The following is a 17,675-nucleotide window of genomic DNA, read 5'->3' on the forward strand; positions in this document are numbered from 1 at the left end:
GAGAGTAGGAACGAAGATTGCTCGGTAGACAGAGAGCTTTGCCTTCTGGCTCAACTCTCTGTGTGTGTGTGTGTGTGTGTGTGTGTGTGTGTGTGTGTGTGTGTGTGTGCGTGTGCGTGTGTGCGTGTGCGTGCGTGTCACTGCATGTGTGTGGGCTGTTACTCTACTTGTGAGGGCCATATGTCCTCACAAGTATAGTAGAATTTGAGAAATAATACACATTGTGGGGACCAGAAAAATGTTGGCGTCGTGTACCAACAATAGCCAATCTGCAAGCTTGTAGATCTGCTATTTTCGGCTTTTCGTTTATTGTTACAAAAACATTTTCTTTTACCATACAATATTACTTTATTCAGCTCTCATTGAAATTTGTCTTGCGACTCAACAGCCATGTATGCAACACATAATATACACATTTGACACAGAAAAAAAAAAAAAAATGACATGATGACATAATGACATAATGCATAAAAACATGAAGACAACTTCAGACAAGAGCCATGTCCACCGTTCTGACTATCCCTGGACACTTTCTAAATCAAGCCTCAAAATCGACAAAGAACATTTTATGTCCATAAATACAGTCTGTAGTGATACAAGCGTGTATGTATATGAGTGCGGCGTGTGTGCGTGTGTGCATGCAATGCATGTATGTGTTTGTCTGAAAGGGAGAGGGCAAGTAAGTAAACGAGAGGGAAAACGTGTTGAGAAGAGAGTGGGAGGGAGAGTGAATTTCTGAATGTGAGTCGAGAGTCAGATAGTCAGCGTGGGTAGAGAGCAACCTGTAAAACTCTTGTTCTCTAGAATACATGTATGGACACACACACACACACACACACACACACACACACACACACACACACACACACACACACACACACACACACACACATACACACATCCCTGTGTTAGGCAAATTAACTTGTGTGTACAGTAAGTAGTCTAGAGAGAGTAATTATAACAAGAGATTCAACGATCCGACACTTGATGCGCATTGACAAAACGCATATTATTCAATTAAGATTGTAATTTTCAATTACTGTGTTCTTCTAGAGGTTTCTGTTTAATACTCTTAATGCTGCAAATTGTGGCAAGGTATTGTAATCACTCATGTTTGCATGTGTTTGTTGTTTGTTAGCAACATAATTTGAGAAAGCTTGGAGGGAATGATCAGTAGTATGATCAAAAGTCAAGGTCACAATCAAGGTCAAGGAAAGAGTAGGCTGCATCGAAGAAATCCAGGTCCTGTCCCCATGTACAAGGGCATTTTTTAAGATTTCAACCATGGTGGTGGCATGCATTTCCAACTTGGTTCCCGACTTGCATCGTTCCCGAGTAGTAATAATAGTTAGAATGACTTACAAAACAAAGGCCAGCCTTTCCAATCAACAGACATCTACTGTGTACTGATTTTTGGAAATATTTCTAATGTCTGTGCAGCCTGTTCACCGTGAGTCTGGCAGCTGAAAATACTTCAGCTCAGAGGGCACAGATGTCCCGCGGATACACATGTAGCACCTTGCCAACTGTGAAACTCCGGGAAATCGGAAGGAGTTGATTTTTCACTACTTGCCACATCATGCACTGTACAATAAAGCTTGTCTTTTCTCACAGAATGATCCTAAACCCTGCAGTTGTTTCCGCTAGTTATCTAGTTTGGCAACAACTTGGGAATTAAATGATAGTACTATAGATCACTCATCTGTTCACTTTATTATTATTACTATTTAATACATCATTATTTATCCTACAAAAATGTATATCCCAAAATGTGCAAATGAACAAATATAGGTAATCTTGAAACTGGTTGGTACCTTGCATGGCTTCCGCCGCAATCGGTGTATGAATGTGTGTGAATGGGTGAATGTAATGCACAATCTATGTAAAGCGCCTTGGATAAAGGCGCTATATAAATGCACCATTTACCATTTAAACAAAAGGTGAGCTGGATAATCGGTTTATCGTGTGCATCATTAATGTATTCGTTCCCATTTTTTGTCTGCTTGAAGATTGTAATCCTAATTATATCTCTGCAATCTACGCATACCATATCACACCATTAAGCCTCTACAAAATCAAATCAACTCTGCACAACATTGTAATCTCTACACACAATCTTCAGATGCATGCAACATTGCAACAACCGTTACTTCCAGTCTCCAGTATGTTGAAATAAGATTACTTCTTACGGTTCATTGTCCTTTCATGGGAATGGAATGACTTCAGTTTATTTTGATGCATTGCTCGCTGATTGAGGGCATCAGATTCCTTGGATATCTTTTGTACACCCTTTTTCTCCCAAATTTAGTCATTATGCCAATTCATTTCTCCCCACATTTCTGTGCTGTGACATCACTGCAGTTGTTTCCTGCTTACTCCAAGTGAAGATGCTGCTGCATTCTGAAAAACCATATTCATACACTCCTACATATTTAATTTCCAACCGAGGGTAGTGAAAGTTCAGCCAAATAAGTTGGGAGGAACACTTCTTCATTCACATGCTGCATGCCTCCAGAGAATCCTGGGGAGAGGGCACCCCGATCGGATGCCATGAATATTCTGCTGTACATTAGCATGCGCTTAGCTGTTCATCCTCTGGCCCGCTCACCCCACGTCACGTATTAATCTTTCAGACGATGCAGCATCCTCTCACCACCAGAGTTTTGTCATCATACTGTTTGCTCTTCTTCTCTGTTTGTACTCTGCTCCCTCCGTGTAAGGGTAATCAATTATGCAAATAGTGCTGTTGTCGCAGCAAAATTGAACGCCGGCGTCTGTGCAGATGCATGGTGCTTGTGGGTGGGGGTGAGGGATGTTGACTCAGCTTCTTATCTTGCAGCTATGAATAAAGTGTAACTTGAAGTAGAAGTGGTGGATAATGTCAACACGAAACCTATAATGACTCTTCAGCTTCCCATTAGTGACTGACAGGCCAAAGCAGGAGGTCTAAACAGGCTTTTAGATGAGGGTAAAAATGCTATTATATACAGTACACCACTTTTATAGGCTTCTAAGTACAGAGATTAGATGACTCATGTTCTGTAGATGGAGTGTCAAGGCAGTTCATATTAAATGAAGTTCACCCAAATCAGTGAACTGTGTTTCTATTCTTGCTCTTCGGCAGAGCAGCTGCCAGGTTCCTCCGACTGCATCATTGGTTTCAGACGAATCACCATATTAGGTACAAAGAAGAAAACTGCCATAAAGAAATCATTTGTATGGGGCACCCGCTGGCCTAGCGGTCCATGTGCATGTCACATAATAGGCTCTGGCCTGACAGCGCGTTATGTGTTCGAGTCCCGTTCATGACGACCTTTGCTGCATGACTCTCCCCATCTCTCTCTCTTTCCTGTATAACTTCACTTGTACAAAAAAGGCAGAAAAGCCTAAAACAAATCTTGAAAAAAGTAGTAATACAGTGTCAGTCATCAAAGAAACGAAAAACTCTGACAACCAGAGATTTGAACAGCATTTTAAAGGCTTGTCTGTACCAAAGTATTGACTATAATCTTCCTCTGGTAAATACTTTTTGCTCTGGAAATGAAAAAAAAAAAAAAAAAACAGATCTGGTATGAATGAATGAAGCTTGAAGATAACCAGTAAGAATACCTCACCACTGAAGTTCAATCCGTGGAGGTCTACCGATACCAGATTGGTTTGTAAGTGGTTCCTTTTGATCCAGGTTTCAGGCATCCTCCAGGCTTTGCATTCATATGCATTTGTCTTTTGAGAACCAATTTTAGAAGCAATTTTAGGGCAATTCCCTGGCTTCATCATCCGACAGTAAGCCCTAAACAAAGAGCGATGAAAACGTTTTGAACCAGATACAGACCCCCTTTTCCCCCCTCTCTCATAATCATCACAGGCCAAAGGTTGTGCCACTGCGAGCTAGCGTGTGTGTGTGTGTGTGTGTGTGTGTGTGTGTGTGTGTGTGTGTGTGTGTGTGTGTGTGTGTGTGTGTGTGTGTGTGTGTGTGTGTGTGTGTGTGTGTGTGTGTGTGTGTGTGTGTGTGTGTATAGATAGATAGATAGATAGAAAGACAGTGGCCCTCATTTATCAATGGAGTGTACAAACAAGGTTAATAGTTATTATTTAGCCCAGGAATGATCTTAGGCTCAAATCCAAGTAGGATTTATCAAGCGATTCTACAACCAATTCTACCGTACATTAAAGGACCACTTCACCACTTTTCAACCTATCTTCACTATCCTATCCTCACTAATAATCATGATAAAATGGCATGATTTTTTCTACTCAATCTGTGTCTCATAGGAGGGCTGTGGGCAGTTTAGAAACCGTCCTCCAGTGAAGATTGTTTTACAAAAATGTTTAGATTATCGTGAGAACGATGGCTTCCATTTTCGCATTGCAACTTTTCAGGACTAGAAAGCCTGCAGTTTCTATTAGCTTGTATTCCCCATCGATGATGTCACTGGAGGACGGTTTCTGAACTGCCCACAGCCCTCCAATGAGACACAGACCGAGTAGAAAGAAAATGCGCCATTTTTTCATGATTATTAGTGAGGACCAATTATATGAAGATATGAAAAGTGATGAAGTGGTCCTTTAAGGTCTGAGGAGCTTTGATACATCTCATGGCTGAAAATGACCAGGGGAGAGGGGTGGAGTTAGTTGTTTTTACACACAGTTAGGTTTCAGAAGCGCTTTTCAATACTTTTCATTGGTTCAATATTTTTTAACCAGCACAGAGACATAAAGGGTTTATAATAGCGTTGAGTTATGAAAATATAAAATAAAATAAGAGTTAGGTGGTTTCCGCCCGACAGCGCCAATATACAGTACATTTTGGAGTGGATACTCCAGACAATGCTGCTCCGCATGCATGTCTACGATGGAAACACGGCTGTCCACAAAGCTGACACGAGCTCAGACCAGATGTGAGCTTTGCACGTCAAACGTCAAAGTCACGACGGAATGATATGCGAATAATTTTGGTTTTCTCACCGTAGGCTCGTTTCTTTTGGTCTACACCACTTTGATAAATGAGGGTCAGTGTGAGGAAAATCAGTACTCAGACAGGCACACAGCTTTCAACTCTACAAATACGGATATATTGTGCAGTAGTTAAGGTGATGAGCAGAGCCTGAATAATTGGAGCGAGGCAGGCAGAGAGAGCTGCCTGTGGGCTGGCTGGCTAGACACTGAGTGAGGCAGGCAGGCTGGAGGGATGCGGAGCAAGGCAGGCAAGCAGAGACAACAACTGGAGTTGAACCTGAGGCACAGGAAAACACAGAGTCAAACTAAGTTCAGGCAACACAAGTAGTGACAGAGAACTTGGACTTAACAGACAGTAACTTTAGTACCACGTTGGCGGATTGAATGGTCTGACAAAGACTGGAGTGTAAGAGATTGCAGTATATAAACTCCAAGAGCTTGATAGGTGTGTTTTACTCGCAGGTGCACACATCGACTGGCAGCAGGAAGGGAACCTTAGCGCCACGCCCCAGACACACACAGAGATACTGTAGAGAAAGAGAGAAGAAACGGAGGAAGCAACCAGAAACACGGCAGCCGGGGAAGGCCCAGCCGGAACAGAAGATGTATATGGCTGTCAACTTTATATTTAAATTAATTCTTGCTACTTTTACTATTGTGTGTGTGTGTGTGTGTGTGTGTGTGTGTGTGTGTGTGTGTGTGTGTGTGTGTGTGTGTGTGTGTGTGTGTGTGTGTGTGAAATTCAGAACCAGGACAAGCAGGCTTCGGTGGCCTTTGGGAGACTACGGCGCCGGGTCTTCCAGAACAACAACCTCCACCTGCACACCAAGGTTAGTGTCAAGGTTACTGTCTGCATCACCACCCTCCTCTACAGCTGTGAAACATGCACCACATACAGCCGCCACACAGATTTCCTCCATCATGTCACCATGACTACTGTGGACAGACAATCCACAGTGTCTTAATTACATTAGCAGAGATGTAAGAAATGTACCGTACCTCATCTTGGCATGACTCACAGTTAATTGCCACACCATAATGTCCTGCAGAGGCTCACTGCTTAAATATACAACATGCCACATGACACGCTGTAACATGTGTGTGCAGTGAGGCTGAACCTTGTGTCCACTGTTGAATTGATGGCATCGACACAATTGTCATACTTGGAAATGTTTAAGTATGTTGCACATAGAATGTGTCATTGTATACTGTTTATAGGGCCTAGGCTATACAGTTAACCTCACGTTATACAGGGAGCTTTAAAACCAGTGTGCGTATCATGTTTTAACCACCTTTTTGATTCTTGCCTTGATGTCCTGCAGCACCTGGCCTAAATTCAGGTCCTAGGTTTCCAGTGCACTACACAATCTATTCATCATTGCTTTCTTTCACACACAGGGTTTCAGACGGTGATAAACTGCTGCAGGGCAGGCCTTTGTATGTTTACAAATTAGGGTAAAGGGAATACTATCCATCAGTGGATGTTATTATTGTATATACTATAAGTAAAGTAGAGGTTATAAGCAATCGATAACGTAATTATACTGTCACCGCTGCCACAGAGGTAACCATGTACTGGAGCTGGTCCACAGAATGCTTTCACACACATGCCATTCATTTCATTTCAAGTGGAGGGATATGCTGTATGCCTAATTTACATGTATGTTTTGAATGCAACACATGATGAGAGATCACGTGTTCGCACACACACGCACGCACATCACACGCACATTTGTGCGCGCGCACACACACACACACACACACACACACACACACACACACACACACACACACACACACACACACACACACACACACACACACACACACACACACACACACACACACACACACACACACACACACACACACACACACACACACACACACACACACACACACACACACGGAGGGAGGGAGGGAGGGAGGGAGAACACCACCGCAAAGCAATTTATCTCTCATGATGAATTCTCATTGGTGTCTCCGGAGACATCCAGCCCATGCTGACAAATCAACACATTTTTCACTCTTGCTATACTCCCCCTGCCTCCCTCTCCTTTCACTCACCCTCTTGCTCTCATACTTTCCCCCAATTGATTTTTTCCCTGCCCCCCCCCCTCTCTCGCTGAGAAAAATGCACATCCCAAGACATGACTAAAGGTTACGATAGAATCTGATAAAAATCGGATGCCCTGTCTGTTGTGCATGTTGCTGTGCATGTGGTTGTGCATGTTTTGTATGCCCTGAAACAAAGCCAACAAAAGTTGGGTTTGAACTTTTGCAGTGTCGAAGGTTCAGGCTTTTGGCTCGTTTCCCAACGTAGCCCACGCTGTTTTCGCTGTAATGGTGGAGCGAACCACAGTGTGTTTTAGTAAAGGTTAACCTTCACGTGACCTTTTTACTTTGCCTCTCGTATATGCATATCACAGTTAGTTGCTGCAGCACATGCTGTAGGACTACATCTCACAGACAAAGCGTGTCCATTTTTTTTACTGCAAACTGTGCAGAGCCCTTGTGTGTGGGTGCGTGTATGTATTTATTCATTGTTACTCGTATTAATGCAAGAGGTCTTGTGTGTGGGTGCGTGTCCGCATGTATATGTATTTATTCATTGTTACTTGTTTTAATTATGCTTTTGTTTTTATATGTGCAGCCCTTTCGGACATGATTTGGGACCACGGTGCAAGATACTGATGGGCATGCTTGCATTGGTCGGAAGGAAAGAAGGAAGGAAGGAAGGATGGACGGGCGGATGGATGGACGGACGGACGGACGGACGGACGGACGGACGGACGGACAAAAGTGATATTTCTTTGTTAAATTTTGTGTTAAATAGCTCTATAGTCCAATATAGCCTCCATGTCTCTCCAGCTCTTTAAGTAAACAGAAAATACATTTTGTATCCGATCAGGAGAGAGAACTCACAGATTAAACAAGTGCAATAGGAAGTGATGACTCAATGAAATGAGCCGACAAAACTGGAACTGGAACATACAGTACTATAAAGAATTTATGCTGATTAATGGGTAGGCCTATACCCTTGGCTGAAATTGGCAACCCATCCTTTAAGGAGGAAAAAGAGACCAGTAAAAGTAAGCACAGGTAGACAAGTTATCGACCTTTATTTAATCAGGGAAGACCTCTCTTTTGCAAGGATGCCCTGCATGTGTACAACATGACCACTGTATACAAAACAAGTACAGTCGCTTATACTGTATGTGTTGCATCTTCAAGTAGTGCCTTAACTTGATTCTATTGAGACCAGTTCGTCTCTATAGAAAGGGTGGGCGAAAGGAGTGGAACGATTGGACAAGGAGGGAGGGAGAGAAATGTGGAAAGAAGCACAGAGAATGGGGGAATAATGAAGAGGGGTGTGAGGAAGAGAGATAGTCACAGTTGCACCATTTCCTTTGCTATATGTCTGAAGTCATTTCTATACATTGGAAACAGTTGTGTTACCGGCCTAAGCTCCCATTACCTGCACAGTGTATTCTACCAAGCACGCATGAACGCACACACACGTGCACACAAACTGCACGCACACAAATACAATTAAGTACCACCACCACATGCATACACGTGACAGGCACTCACCAAAGAAACCAATGCAATCTGCGTAAACCTGTGTAATTGAACTTTATCAGAAGATGTTCAGCATACAGTACATGTATACGTGTGTTTATATTTTAAAGCGGAGGTGGCAGAAAGGAATAGGAACCTTTTTGCAAATGCATATCGGATTGGATCCCGCCGAGCGCGTTGCTTTGGAACCCGGCATGCTGCGGCCGCGAAACGTGGCGGGCTGAGATGGTGTCGGGTATCGTAGCACGCTGCAGATGATCACACTTTGTATTCTCTGATTACTGAGGCTCGGCCCTTATCTGCAAACTGCCACATGGATACTTGGTGGTCAGCTTGAACGTAACGTTACACAGTAAAGTCCTGAGTGTTAATATAACTCTGAAAGGGTACAAATTTATGGGTTCTTTGCTTTCCTGGTTTTTCCCTCCCAGATCTCTCTCTAAACTTCTGTCCATCACTTAAATCTTACAAGCTACGGGAGCCATCGGCATCCAACTTTACAGTCTGTAGGCCAAGGAAGACAAGATCAGAAGGACTCTTTATTTTGTTTTACTGAGGATAAGGTTAGAAATAAGTATGGAGTTAGGCATAGTTTTACTGGGGTTAAGTTTAGGAATAGGGTTAGGTTTCGGCACAGTTTTACTGAGGTTACGGTTAGGTTTTACCGTTTAAGCACAATTTACTTAGGTTACTTTAGGAATCCAGCGACTTGTTGGTATCTATCTATCTATCTATCTATCTATCTATCTATCTATCTATCTATCTATCTATCTATCTATCTATCTATCTATCTATCTATCTAGTAGTGTAAACTGGGATAAATGTAAGTCGTGAGTAGGCTGTCCAACCTACGGTGGATCAATCAGGTCACTCCACCAAATGACATTTCTGGTTAGTTAAACTGTCATGTGCAATCTATTATGCATGGTTAGCAACACTTGTAATCAAAAACAGGTGAACAGTTTCAAGGTACATAATTAGCAAAATGCAGTGCAGAAAATAATAAACGCATCAAGCTCCATAAGCCTGCCTCCTCGAATCTGTCCTTGAACGAGAAAAAAGACGGGAGGAAAATAAAGGAGGAAAAAACTATGTATAAGCTACTGTATGTTGTCTGGCAAATGGAGACATAAAAAAGAAACAATTATGAAAATGTTAATGAAAGTAGAGAGTTCAGAAAAAAGTCTTTAAAGTGAATTTACGAAAGTGAATTTAGCGTTCAGTGTTTCTGAATAAAAACCCTTATTTTCTTCTCTTACGCACCTGTCACATTGTAGGTGTGCAAACGTCTTACTCGTTTTCGTTCATGTGGTTCAGTTTCATCCTGTGGGGTCTGCAGTCACTGCGCTTCCAACAACATTTTGATTGCATCAGGCTCCATTAGCAGCTTCTCCCGTGTTCTGTCGCACGCTGTGCCTTCTGTCAGTTGGTCCCTGATTATTTGATCATACAATATTCCATATTCGTAGGCTCGGGCGAGCATCTCCACGTCTCAGAAGGACTCTCCTCATGCATGGCACTCAATTGGGATTTGCAAGTGTTTGCAGTCTGCTTTTATGTTGATGTTGTGTCGTTTCAGTTCCGATTTGATCAAGGCTGTGAGTACCATTCCCAGTAATATCCAGGCACAGAGGAAAAGGTTTCCAGCCAGAGGGTTGTAGTCTGTCGTCAGTCTGCCTTGGATCAGTGTGAAGATAATTCCAAAGAGCTGAGCAAAAGCATTGAGGAGACCCGTGGAGGTTCCTTCAGATTCAGGATAGGTGATCTCCACTCCAAACTCAAAGCCCAGAGGGATGTAGCCGGTTATGAAGAAACCAAGTACTCCGGCGGTGAGGAAGACCACGTAGATGTTGCTGAAGTGCAGAGTGAAGGTGAACACCAGCATGCTCAAAAATGACAGGAAGTACACTATCAGAGTGGTCAACTTGTATGTCTTGGTGTAGTCCAGCCAGAGGCCACAGATGATGGACCCCACCATGCCAGCTACGACCAGAGTCAATCCAATACGCCCTGCATTCAACTCCTGGTCCTCAAAGCAAGCCACGACCATCTGGTTAAGAATGGTAGATATGGAGTAGAAGGAGCCAGTCATTATTCCATAGCTGATGAGTAATAGTGTGAAAGCCTTGTTTTTGAAGAGGTTGACTATTGATCCTTTATAAGAGTAGTCCTCTGGAGGATTATCTGGCAGCACAGCTTGAGCATGGCTGGGCGGCAGCGGGGGGCGGTCCTTTATCACTATGACGGTGAGTATGAGGAGGAACGTGGAGACAATGGCAGTGCCATAGAACATGATGCTGATGTTGTTTCCCATTTCCCCAAGGTCCTCCGGAGTGTTGGGAACCAAGACGGGTGGCAGCAAAAAACCTACAGCTGAGCCCAACTGATTCCCAAGCACGGCCGTAGCACACGCTGTCGATACCTCTTTGGGACCAAACCAGACCGAGGCGATGTGGGACGGCAGGCCGAGAATAAATACTTGGGCACAGGCACATATGATCTGTGCCAGCATGGTCACGGAAAAGCGATCAGGGTGTACACTGGCGCACTTCAGCCAGGCCCCGAGACAGTTCAACACCGCCCCCAGCAGTGCTGTTAGTCTCAAGCCCTTCTTATTAAGCAGCCATGCAGCAGGGAAGATGAGTGGGATGTAGGCAACCATGTAGACTATAGACAGCCAGTCCACCTGGTTGCTGGTCACGCCATAGTAGTGGGTGAAGATATTATTGATGATACCGTATTGGATCCACTGGAAACCGTTGACAAATGAATTCAAACTGAAAACTGCCAGGATGGCGAAGCGACACCAGTACAGTCTGGTTTCCTTACTTTTCTCATTGCATCCTGCCTCTCCTACGCTACTCATCTCCTCTTTATCTTCTGGTTGTGAGATCTTCTCCAGAACCTTAATTGAGTCTGAATTGCTCAGGTGGGCTATAGGGAGTCCCTACCGTCCAGTTACGGTAGACCTAGACCGTAACTGGACGGGGAGATACACGTGTGGCTGTGGATGACCTCACCGGGTAACCGGTTTGGCTACTGCGCACAACACACATGCCTCATTTCAACAACTTTTTGCCACAAATACAGATTTCTTCTTATGGTCCTCACACCGTGTGTAGTCAGCTTTTAGGCTGAGCCGCTGAATGTTACGTCATCAAATAGTTTATTGTGAGGTGTCAGTTTTGTCCAAATATGGAGTTCCACACAGGCTTCTGGGGGGTCCCTGGAACAACATATTTTGAGATGGGGGTCCACGGCCAATTGCATATAAGGCCCACCTTCTAGGCCCTAGAAGGTGTCGCTATTTCCCCCCTCCTGCATGGTTGCAGGATATGTTTTTGTCATAATGACGTACGATGATAAGAGCGCCCCTCATTTCACATGGGTGTGATTTTTACAATTGTATTTATACATTTTCAGGTTACATATACATACGTACAAACACAAACTAATAATGTCACACTTGATTTTATTATTTTAGTAAACCTTGTCATAAATAATGTATGCTTCATTGCTTCTAGTCGCTAGTTTAAATTCTTCTTTAAATTTAAAAAAATTACCTGTCTGTCTGTGTCTTTGTTTACCTATGTCTTTATCTGTTTGTCCATAACTGCATTTCTTGTGCATATGAGACCAAAGTAGTACTTTCATGCATTTTTTTAAACACGTTTTAAATATATATTTTTAATTCAACATACATCATGTAAATGTCCCATGTAAAAGCTCCACATCCAAAGCAATATCACCACAATTACAGTCATCATTATTTTTGATGTGACTAAATCATGCTTTTGACCTGCAGGTCATCGCTGTGACTCCAGGAAGAACGACCAATTGATGGCACTGGAACTAATTACAACAGTAGGACTCATTAGCCAGTGACAGTTCTTTGTGGGCTCTGCATCGTATAATTCTCAGGATCTCCTACCTGGACACCTACAGTATGAGCGCTCATCCCTATAAAAAAGGTAAGCATATAAATAAAAATGCTATCCTCACAAGCTCAGTGGAGTAGAACGGTTACCAACCGCTTCCAATGTCATAAGTTTGAATCCGTTGCACACTTATGACCTGTCACCCTCTAAACTGTGGTGTGGCTTACAAACGTCCTCCACCATACAGTATAGCGTAATCTTACTAATCTCACTTCTGGAGACAATTTAAAATATGATTGCAAAATGTATCCCACGTGGTGATAATTATCTAATTTGTATTAATAAAAGAAAAGTGATTGCAATAAAGCTACATACAAATCACAATCTAACAGGCTGTTATAGAAATACTAATGAAGGCAATAAACAGTCTGTCCGGTGATATTGTTAGAGCCTATCTCATTTCATTATGGAATGTCTGTGATTAACGCGCGGTGGCTAATCACCTCATGAAACGAGCGCTCATTCTCTTAGCACTCATCTGAATAGAACATATATGATGGCCACTCCTTTGACCCATTTTAAACCACTGTATCTATTATTGTCACCACTGCTGTGTCTGAGGCTCTGAGCAAGGTGTGATTTAAAGCAACACATTTAAAAAACTAATATCACCACTGTGTGTGTGCGTGCGTGCATGCGCCCACATGCGTAACTGGGGGAGGGTGTGGGGACGGAGTATATGTCACAACTACACTATTGTGTGTACTTTTATGTAAAGTACAGTATATGCATGCATGCCTGCGTGAGTATGTGAGTCCTGTGCGTGCATGTGTATGTGTGTATCTGTCTGGCTATGTCTCTCAAAGTGACACATTAACACCTTTTCCGCCAGCAGCCTTTACAGGGTCCCATCTGGGGAATAATACAGCTCTGCTACAGTACAGCTGGGACTTGGAGCCCACTGTCATCAAACACCCTCCCTCCCTCACCCCTCTCGCTCTGCTACTCCTTGCTCTCGTCTTCCCTCTGCTCTGATTTAAACATAGTCGTATGTCGGAATGTGTGTTGAAGCTATAGCCAATCTACAAGCTCAGCCGTCACATGATGACACCGTTGTTCGACAGAGTATAAAATGAAACGTTATACCGTGACTTGCGTGTGGGTGCGCTGTCTGGCTCAACAGTGAAACAAGCTCTCCTCCGATAATAGCGTCTTCCCTAAAACACACGTGCACGCACACTTCGCTTGCATGGAATCATGCATCATGGTGCATGCATATAGTGTTCCCATTTTTCCTCTTTGACATGTTGCATGAATGGTAAAATCTGCCAGGGAAAAGGTCAAGTGCTAACGTCCCTCCAGCTCTTTAGGTCTTCTTTAAGTGAGGAGCTATTCAGGGGTATCCTCTGCATGAATTTGTCGCAGTGTGTTTTTGAGACTGTTAGTTTATTTGGGAGAGTTTATCAGAGAGTATAGCCAAAATTGTGTTGTGCTGTATGGTGCACGCACGCACGCACGCACGCACGCACGCACGCACGCACGCACGCACGCACGCACGCACGCACATGTGACATTCGTGCAGTCACTATCAGGCTGTGATTCACATCTATTTTGCCTTGGCCTGGTCATTGTGTTTTAAATCAATAATGCGAACAAACAGGCTGCAGCAGGTTCTGTGTTAGCAGCTCAGCCACAAACATCAGTGGGAGGACAGGTGTATGTGTGTGTGTGTGTGTGTGCGTGCTGAAGAGAGAATGGAAAAGATAAACAACACATAATGGTGTCATGAAGCATGAGAGCACACACACAGCAGCACAACACACCAGGATAAACATTACATGCCAAAATCAATCCCCTTCCTCAACAAACAAAGCAAATAGGTCTACAGTACACATACATGTATACGTACATGACATACTGTATGAGTATAAGATAGAGCCTGTATACATTACTGTACTAGAAACCGAGGAAGAGACAAGAGGAATGAGCAGGAGGGACAGAGGGGAGGACATACAGTGGAGGACAGATGAACATGTTCATCGGCTCCCACAGCTAATGCCACCAGCCGCCCTACTGGGGAGGAGATCAACACACTGATGGCCCATAATCTGTGTGTGTGTGTGTGTGTGTGTGTGTGTGTGTGTGTGTGTGTGTGTGTGTGTGTGTGTGTGTGTGTGTGTGTGTGTGTGTGTGTGTGTGTGTGTGTGTGTGTGTGTGTGTGTGTGTGTGGGTGTGGGCGGGGTACATACGTGGGCTTGTGAATTTGAGAAAGAGTAGGAGGAAGAAGTGGGAGGTTGAATTATAACAATGGCGATGTGTCCAAACAATCGTTACGGGACGGTGGGCTGAGTGAGATCAAGGGAGTCACTGAACTTCACTGTGGCTTCCTTGTGGGCCGAGTGACAGCAAAGGGGAGTAGGGGACACACTGCTTAATTATTGTGTCTGTGTGTGCGTGTGGTGCATTTGAGTGTGCCGTATTACATTTATTGCAGAGCTGTTTTTATGTCCTGCCGGATGCAGGGCTTGCTTAAGGAGAACATTTGCTGTGCTGCTGCCTTTTCATTAACATGTCATTAAAGTTTGAAAAGTTGCTAGATAGCCTAGGCCAGTGGTATATCAAAAAGAGCTGCCGACAGAAGCTCAATATCATTAAACTATTTTCACAGTTTATTATGTTTTTAAGGAGATGTTTGCTTTTGGCCAATAAGTCTCATTGCAGTCAGGACATGTGCAGCGGTCTTGATATCGGAAGGTCGCTAGTTCGTATCCCCGGACCGGCACGTTAAAATTACCACCACTGAAGTGCCCTTGGACAAGGTCACAAGGCATTGAACCCCTACCATGAAATCTTCTATGAGCAGGGCCTGGCTGAGCTTAGTCCAGTTACCCTGGGTAAACATAGTACCTTTCATTTCCTTTTAGCTGCACTCAACATCATGTCTTGTCAATTGAGCATTGAGGCATTCACATTTTGACATCTGCTTAAAGAACCAAACATTTGAACCTTTTTTGAAGGACCATATAATGGCAGTTTAATCCATTGTCTGGAGGGGGTTTGGGTTACAGTACAATATGCAAATCAACTTGCAGTGAACTTCTTGGCACCTTTATCTTTTGTTAAAGTTATGTATTGTTGTAGCGGTATATCAGTTAATTTGAAATCTCTATAACGGGAAGTAGTCACTGCAGGATAAATTATTGATTACAATGTCTCTGACTTGTTTCCCGTACTATGTTTTTTGTTTATGCCCAATTATGGCCATGGATGGAGCTGCTAGACAATGACATATTGACATTGTACTGTATAATGTTCCTGCCATGCTTTAGGCCATGGTAATAAAACATTATGGGGCCAAACAATGGCGTTGTTCCCATGGGGTGCAGGCTTCATGTGGCCAGTCTGTGAGTCAGACATCTAGAACGTTTTATGCCGAATGGCTCCCAATTTGGGCAAGATTTCAGCCCGCCTGACCCTCATCGACTTCTGATATCTAATTAAAGTTAAATATTTCCAAAAATACAAAACACATACTCCTTGGCACTGATTGGTCCAGCCTATAATAGCCTCCTACAGAGCCACATAGTAAAAAGAGATTATCTCCTGCCAGTAAAAACATACCAATGTAAGCTGAGTGCTAAAATGACACATCCATGGGGCACTATGAGGGCTCAACCATGGTTTTTTTAATAGTCTCTCCACTGAAGTATATCAAATAGAGCAAAGCAGAGATGGCTTTAAAACATCCTCTTGATAAAGTCACATCTTTGATCTAAACTTGAATCGTCTCCTACTTTAAAAGGCAGAGATATAAGCATTATTCTTTGTGTCTTGTATGCAGTTCCTATTATACTTTTGATTCAGAAAATGTGCTTAGTGCTGAAAAGGTATCGCGGGAGATATGAGGTGTTCATCTTTAATAAAAAGAGAATAGATCATCAGAAATGAAAAGACATTTTATAAGTCCTCAGCACCTCGCTCCCTTAAGCTGTCATGGAGAAAAGGCTTTCATTGATTCTGAACAGTGGATATTCAACCTGTTTTCACTTGACTAGTTTTTCCTCTTTGCTGAAATGTTATCTCTCTTGTGTATCACATACTATATTGCCCTCTAAGCTAAACTCAGAGAATGATCAATTTAGGCTGACTGACTATCAATAAGCTCAATACGCATGACATTTGCAGCATCACTTGCAGTGTGAGTGTGTAAGAGTGAGAGAGCAACAGAGACAGAATGGGAGAGATTGTGCTATCAAGACATACAGACATGTACAGGCTATACAATGCAAAACCCTGAAACCCATGTTTTTGATTTACCAGTCTCTTGTCTCAACAGCAATGGAAAAAGCAATAATCTATGGAATGTGATCAGTTCTCTTAAAAGAGAGAAATAAATAAATAGCCTTTAGTGTTTTCAATTAAATAGCAATCAGGTCAGACAGTAGATCTTTTTCTATTTCATAAAGACTTATAATTATGCTACTTAATTGGTACGAATCCAAATGTGACCGGGTAGCCAGGCTTGTCCAAGCTTACACTGTCAAGTTACATTTTTAATAGTGAGTGACATTGCCTCACATGAATAAATTAATGAACTGATCAAACAAATCACTTTGACAAACTGACCGCATTTGGCCTGGCTATGGTGTGTGTGTGTGTGTGTGTGTGTGTGTGTGTGTGTGTGTGTGTGTGTGTGTGTGTGTGTGTGTGTGTGTGTGTGTGTGTGTGTGTGTGTGTGTGTGTGTGTGTGTGTGTGTGTGTGTGTGTGTGTGTGTGTGTGTGTGTGTGTGTGTGTGTGTGTGTGTGTGTGTGTGTGTGTGTGTGTGTGTGTGTGTGTGTGTGTGTGTGTGTGTGTGTACACATATACAGGTTCATCTCAAGTAATTAGAGATGGACACCTTCCTCTTGACAATACAACCTAGATTCTCTGTGGGGTTCAAGTCAGGCCAGTTGTCTGGTCAGTTAAGCATAGTAATGTCAGTACACCAGTTACTAGTAGTTTTGGCTCTGTGGGCAGGTGCCAAATTGAGCTGGAAAGGAAAATTAGCACCTCCATGAAGCTTGTCAACATACTGAAGCACAAAAGATGGCTGTGTTGAAACCAGTGTTAAGTTTTCACTGTCAGTGGATCAACACCATAGCAGATAACACACACACACACACACACACACACACACACACACACACACACACACACACACACACACACACACACACACACACACACATATATATATATATATATATATATATATATAT

The 17,675-nt window shown here is 43.0% G+C and overlaps 1 protein-coding gene across 1 annotated transcript; it reads right to left on the minus strand.

Annotated features, from left to right (window-relative positions):
* Positions 1-10,045: 10,045 nt before the first annotated feature.
* Positions 10,046-11,404, minus strand: LOC308331705 (choline/ethanolamine transporter FLVCR1-like; the record flags this gene model as incomplete). The annotated part of the gene is made up of 1 exon (XM_080787197.1): positions 10,046-11,404. One exon carries the CDS (start codon positions 11,402-11,404, stop codon positions 10,046-10,048), a length of 1,359 nt encoding a protein of 452 aa, XP_080643323.1.
* Between the last annotated feature and the right edge of the window lie 6,271 nt (positions 11,405-17,675).

This window comes from Protomyctophum bolini, assembly GCF_963924005.1.
Source record: "Protomyctophum bolini genome assembly, chromosome: 17".
NCBI lineage: Eukaryota > Metazoa > Chordata > Actinopteri > Myctophiformes > Myctophidae > Protomyctophum > Protomyctophum bolini.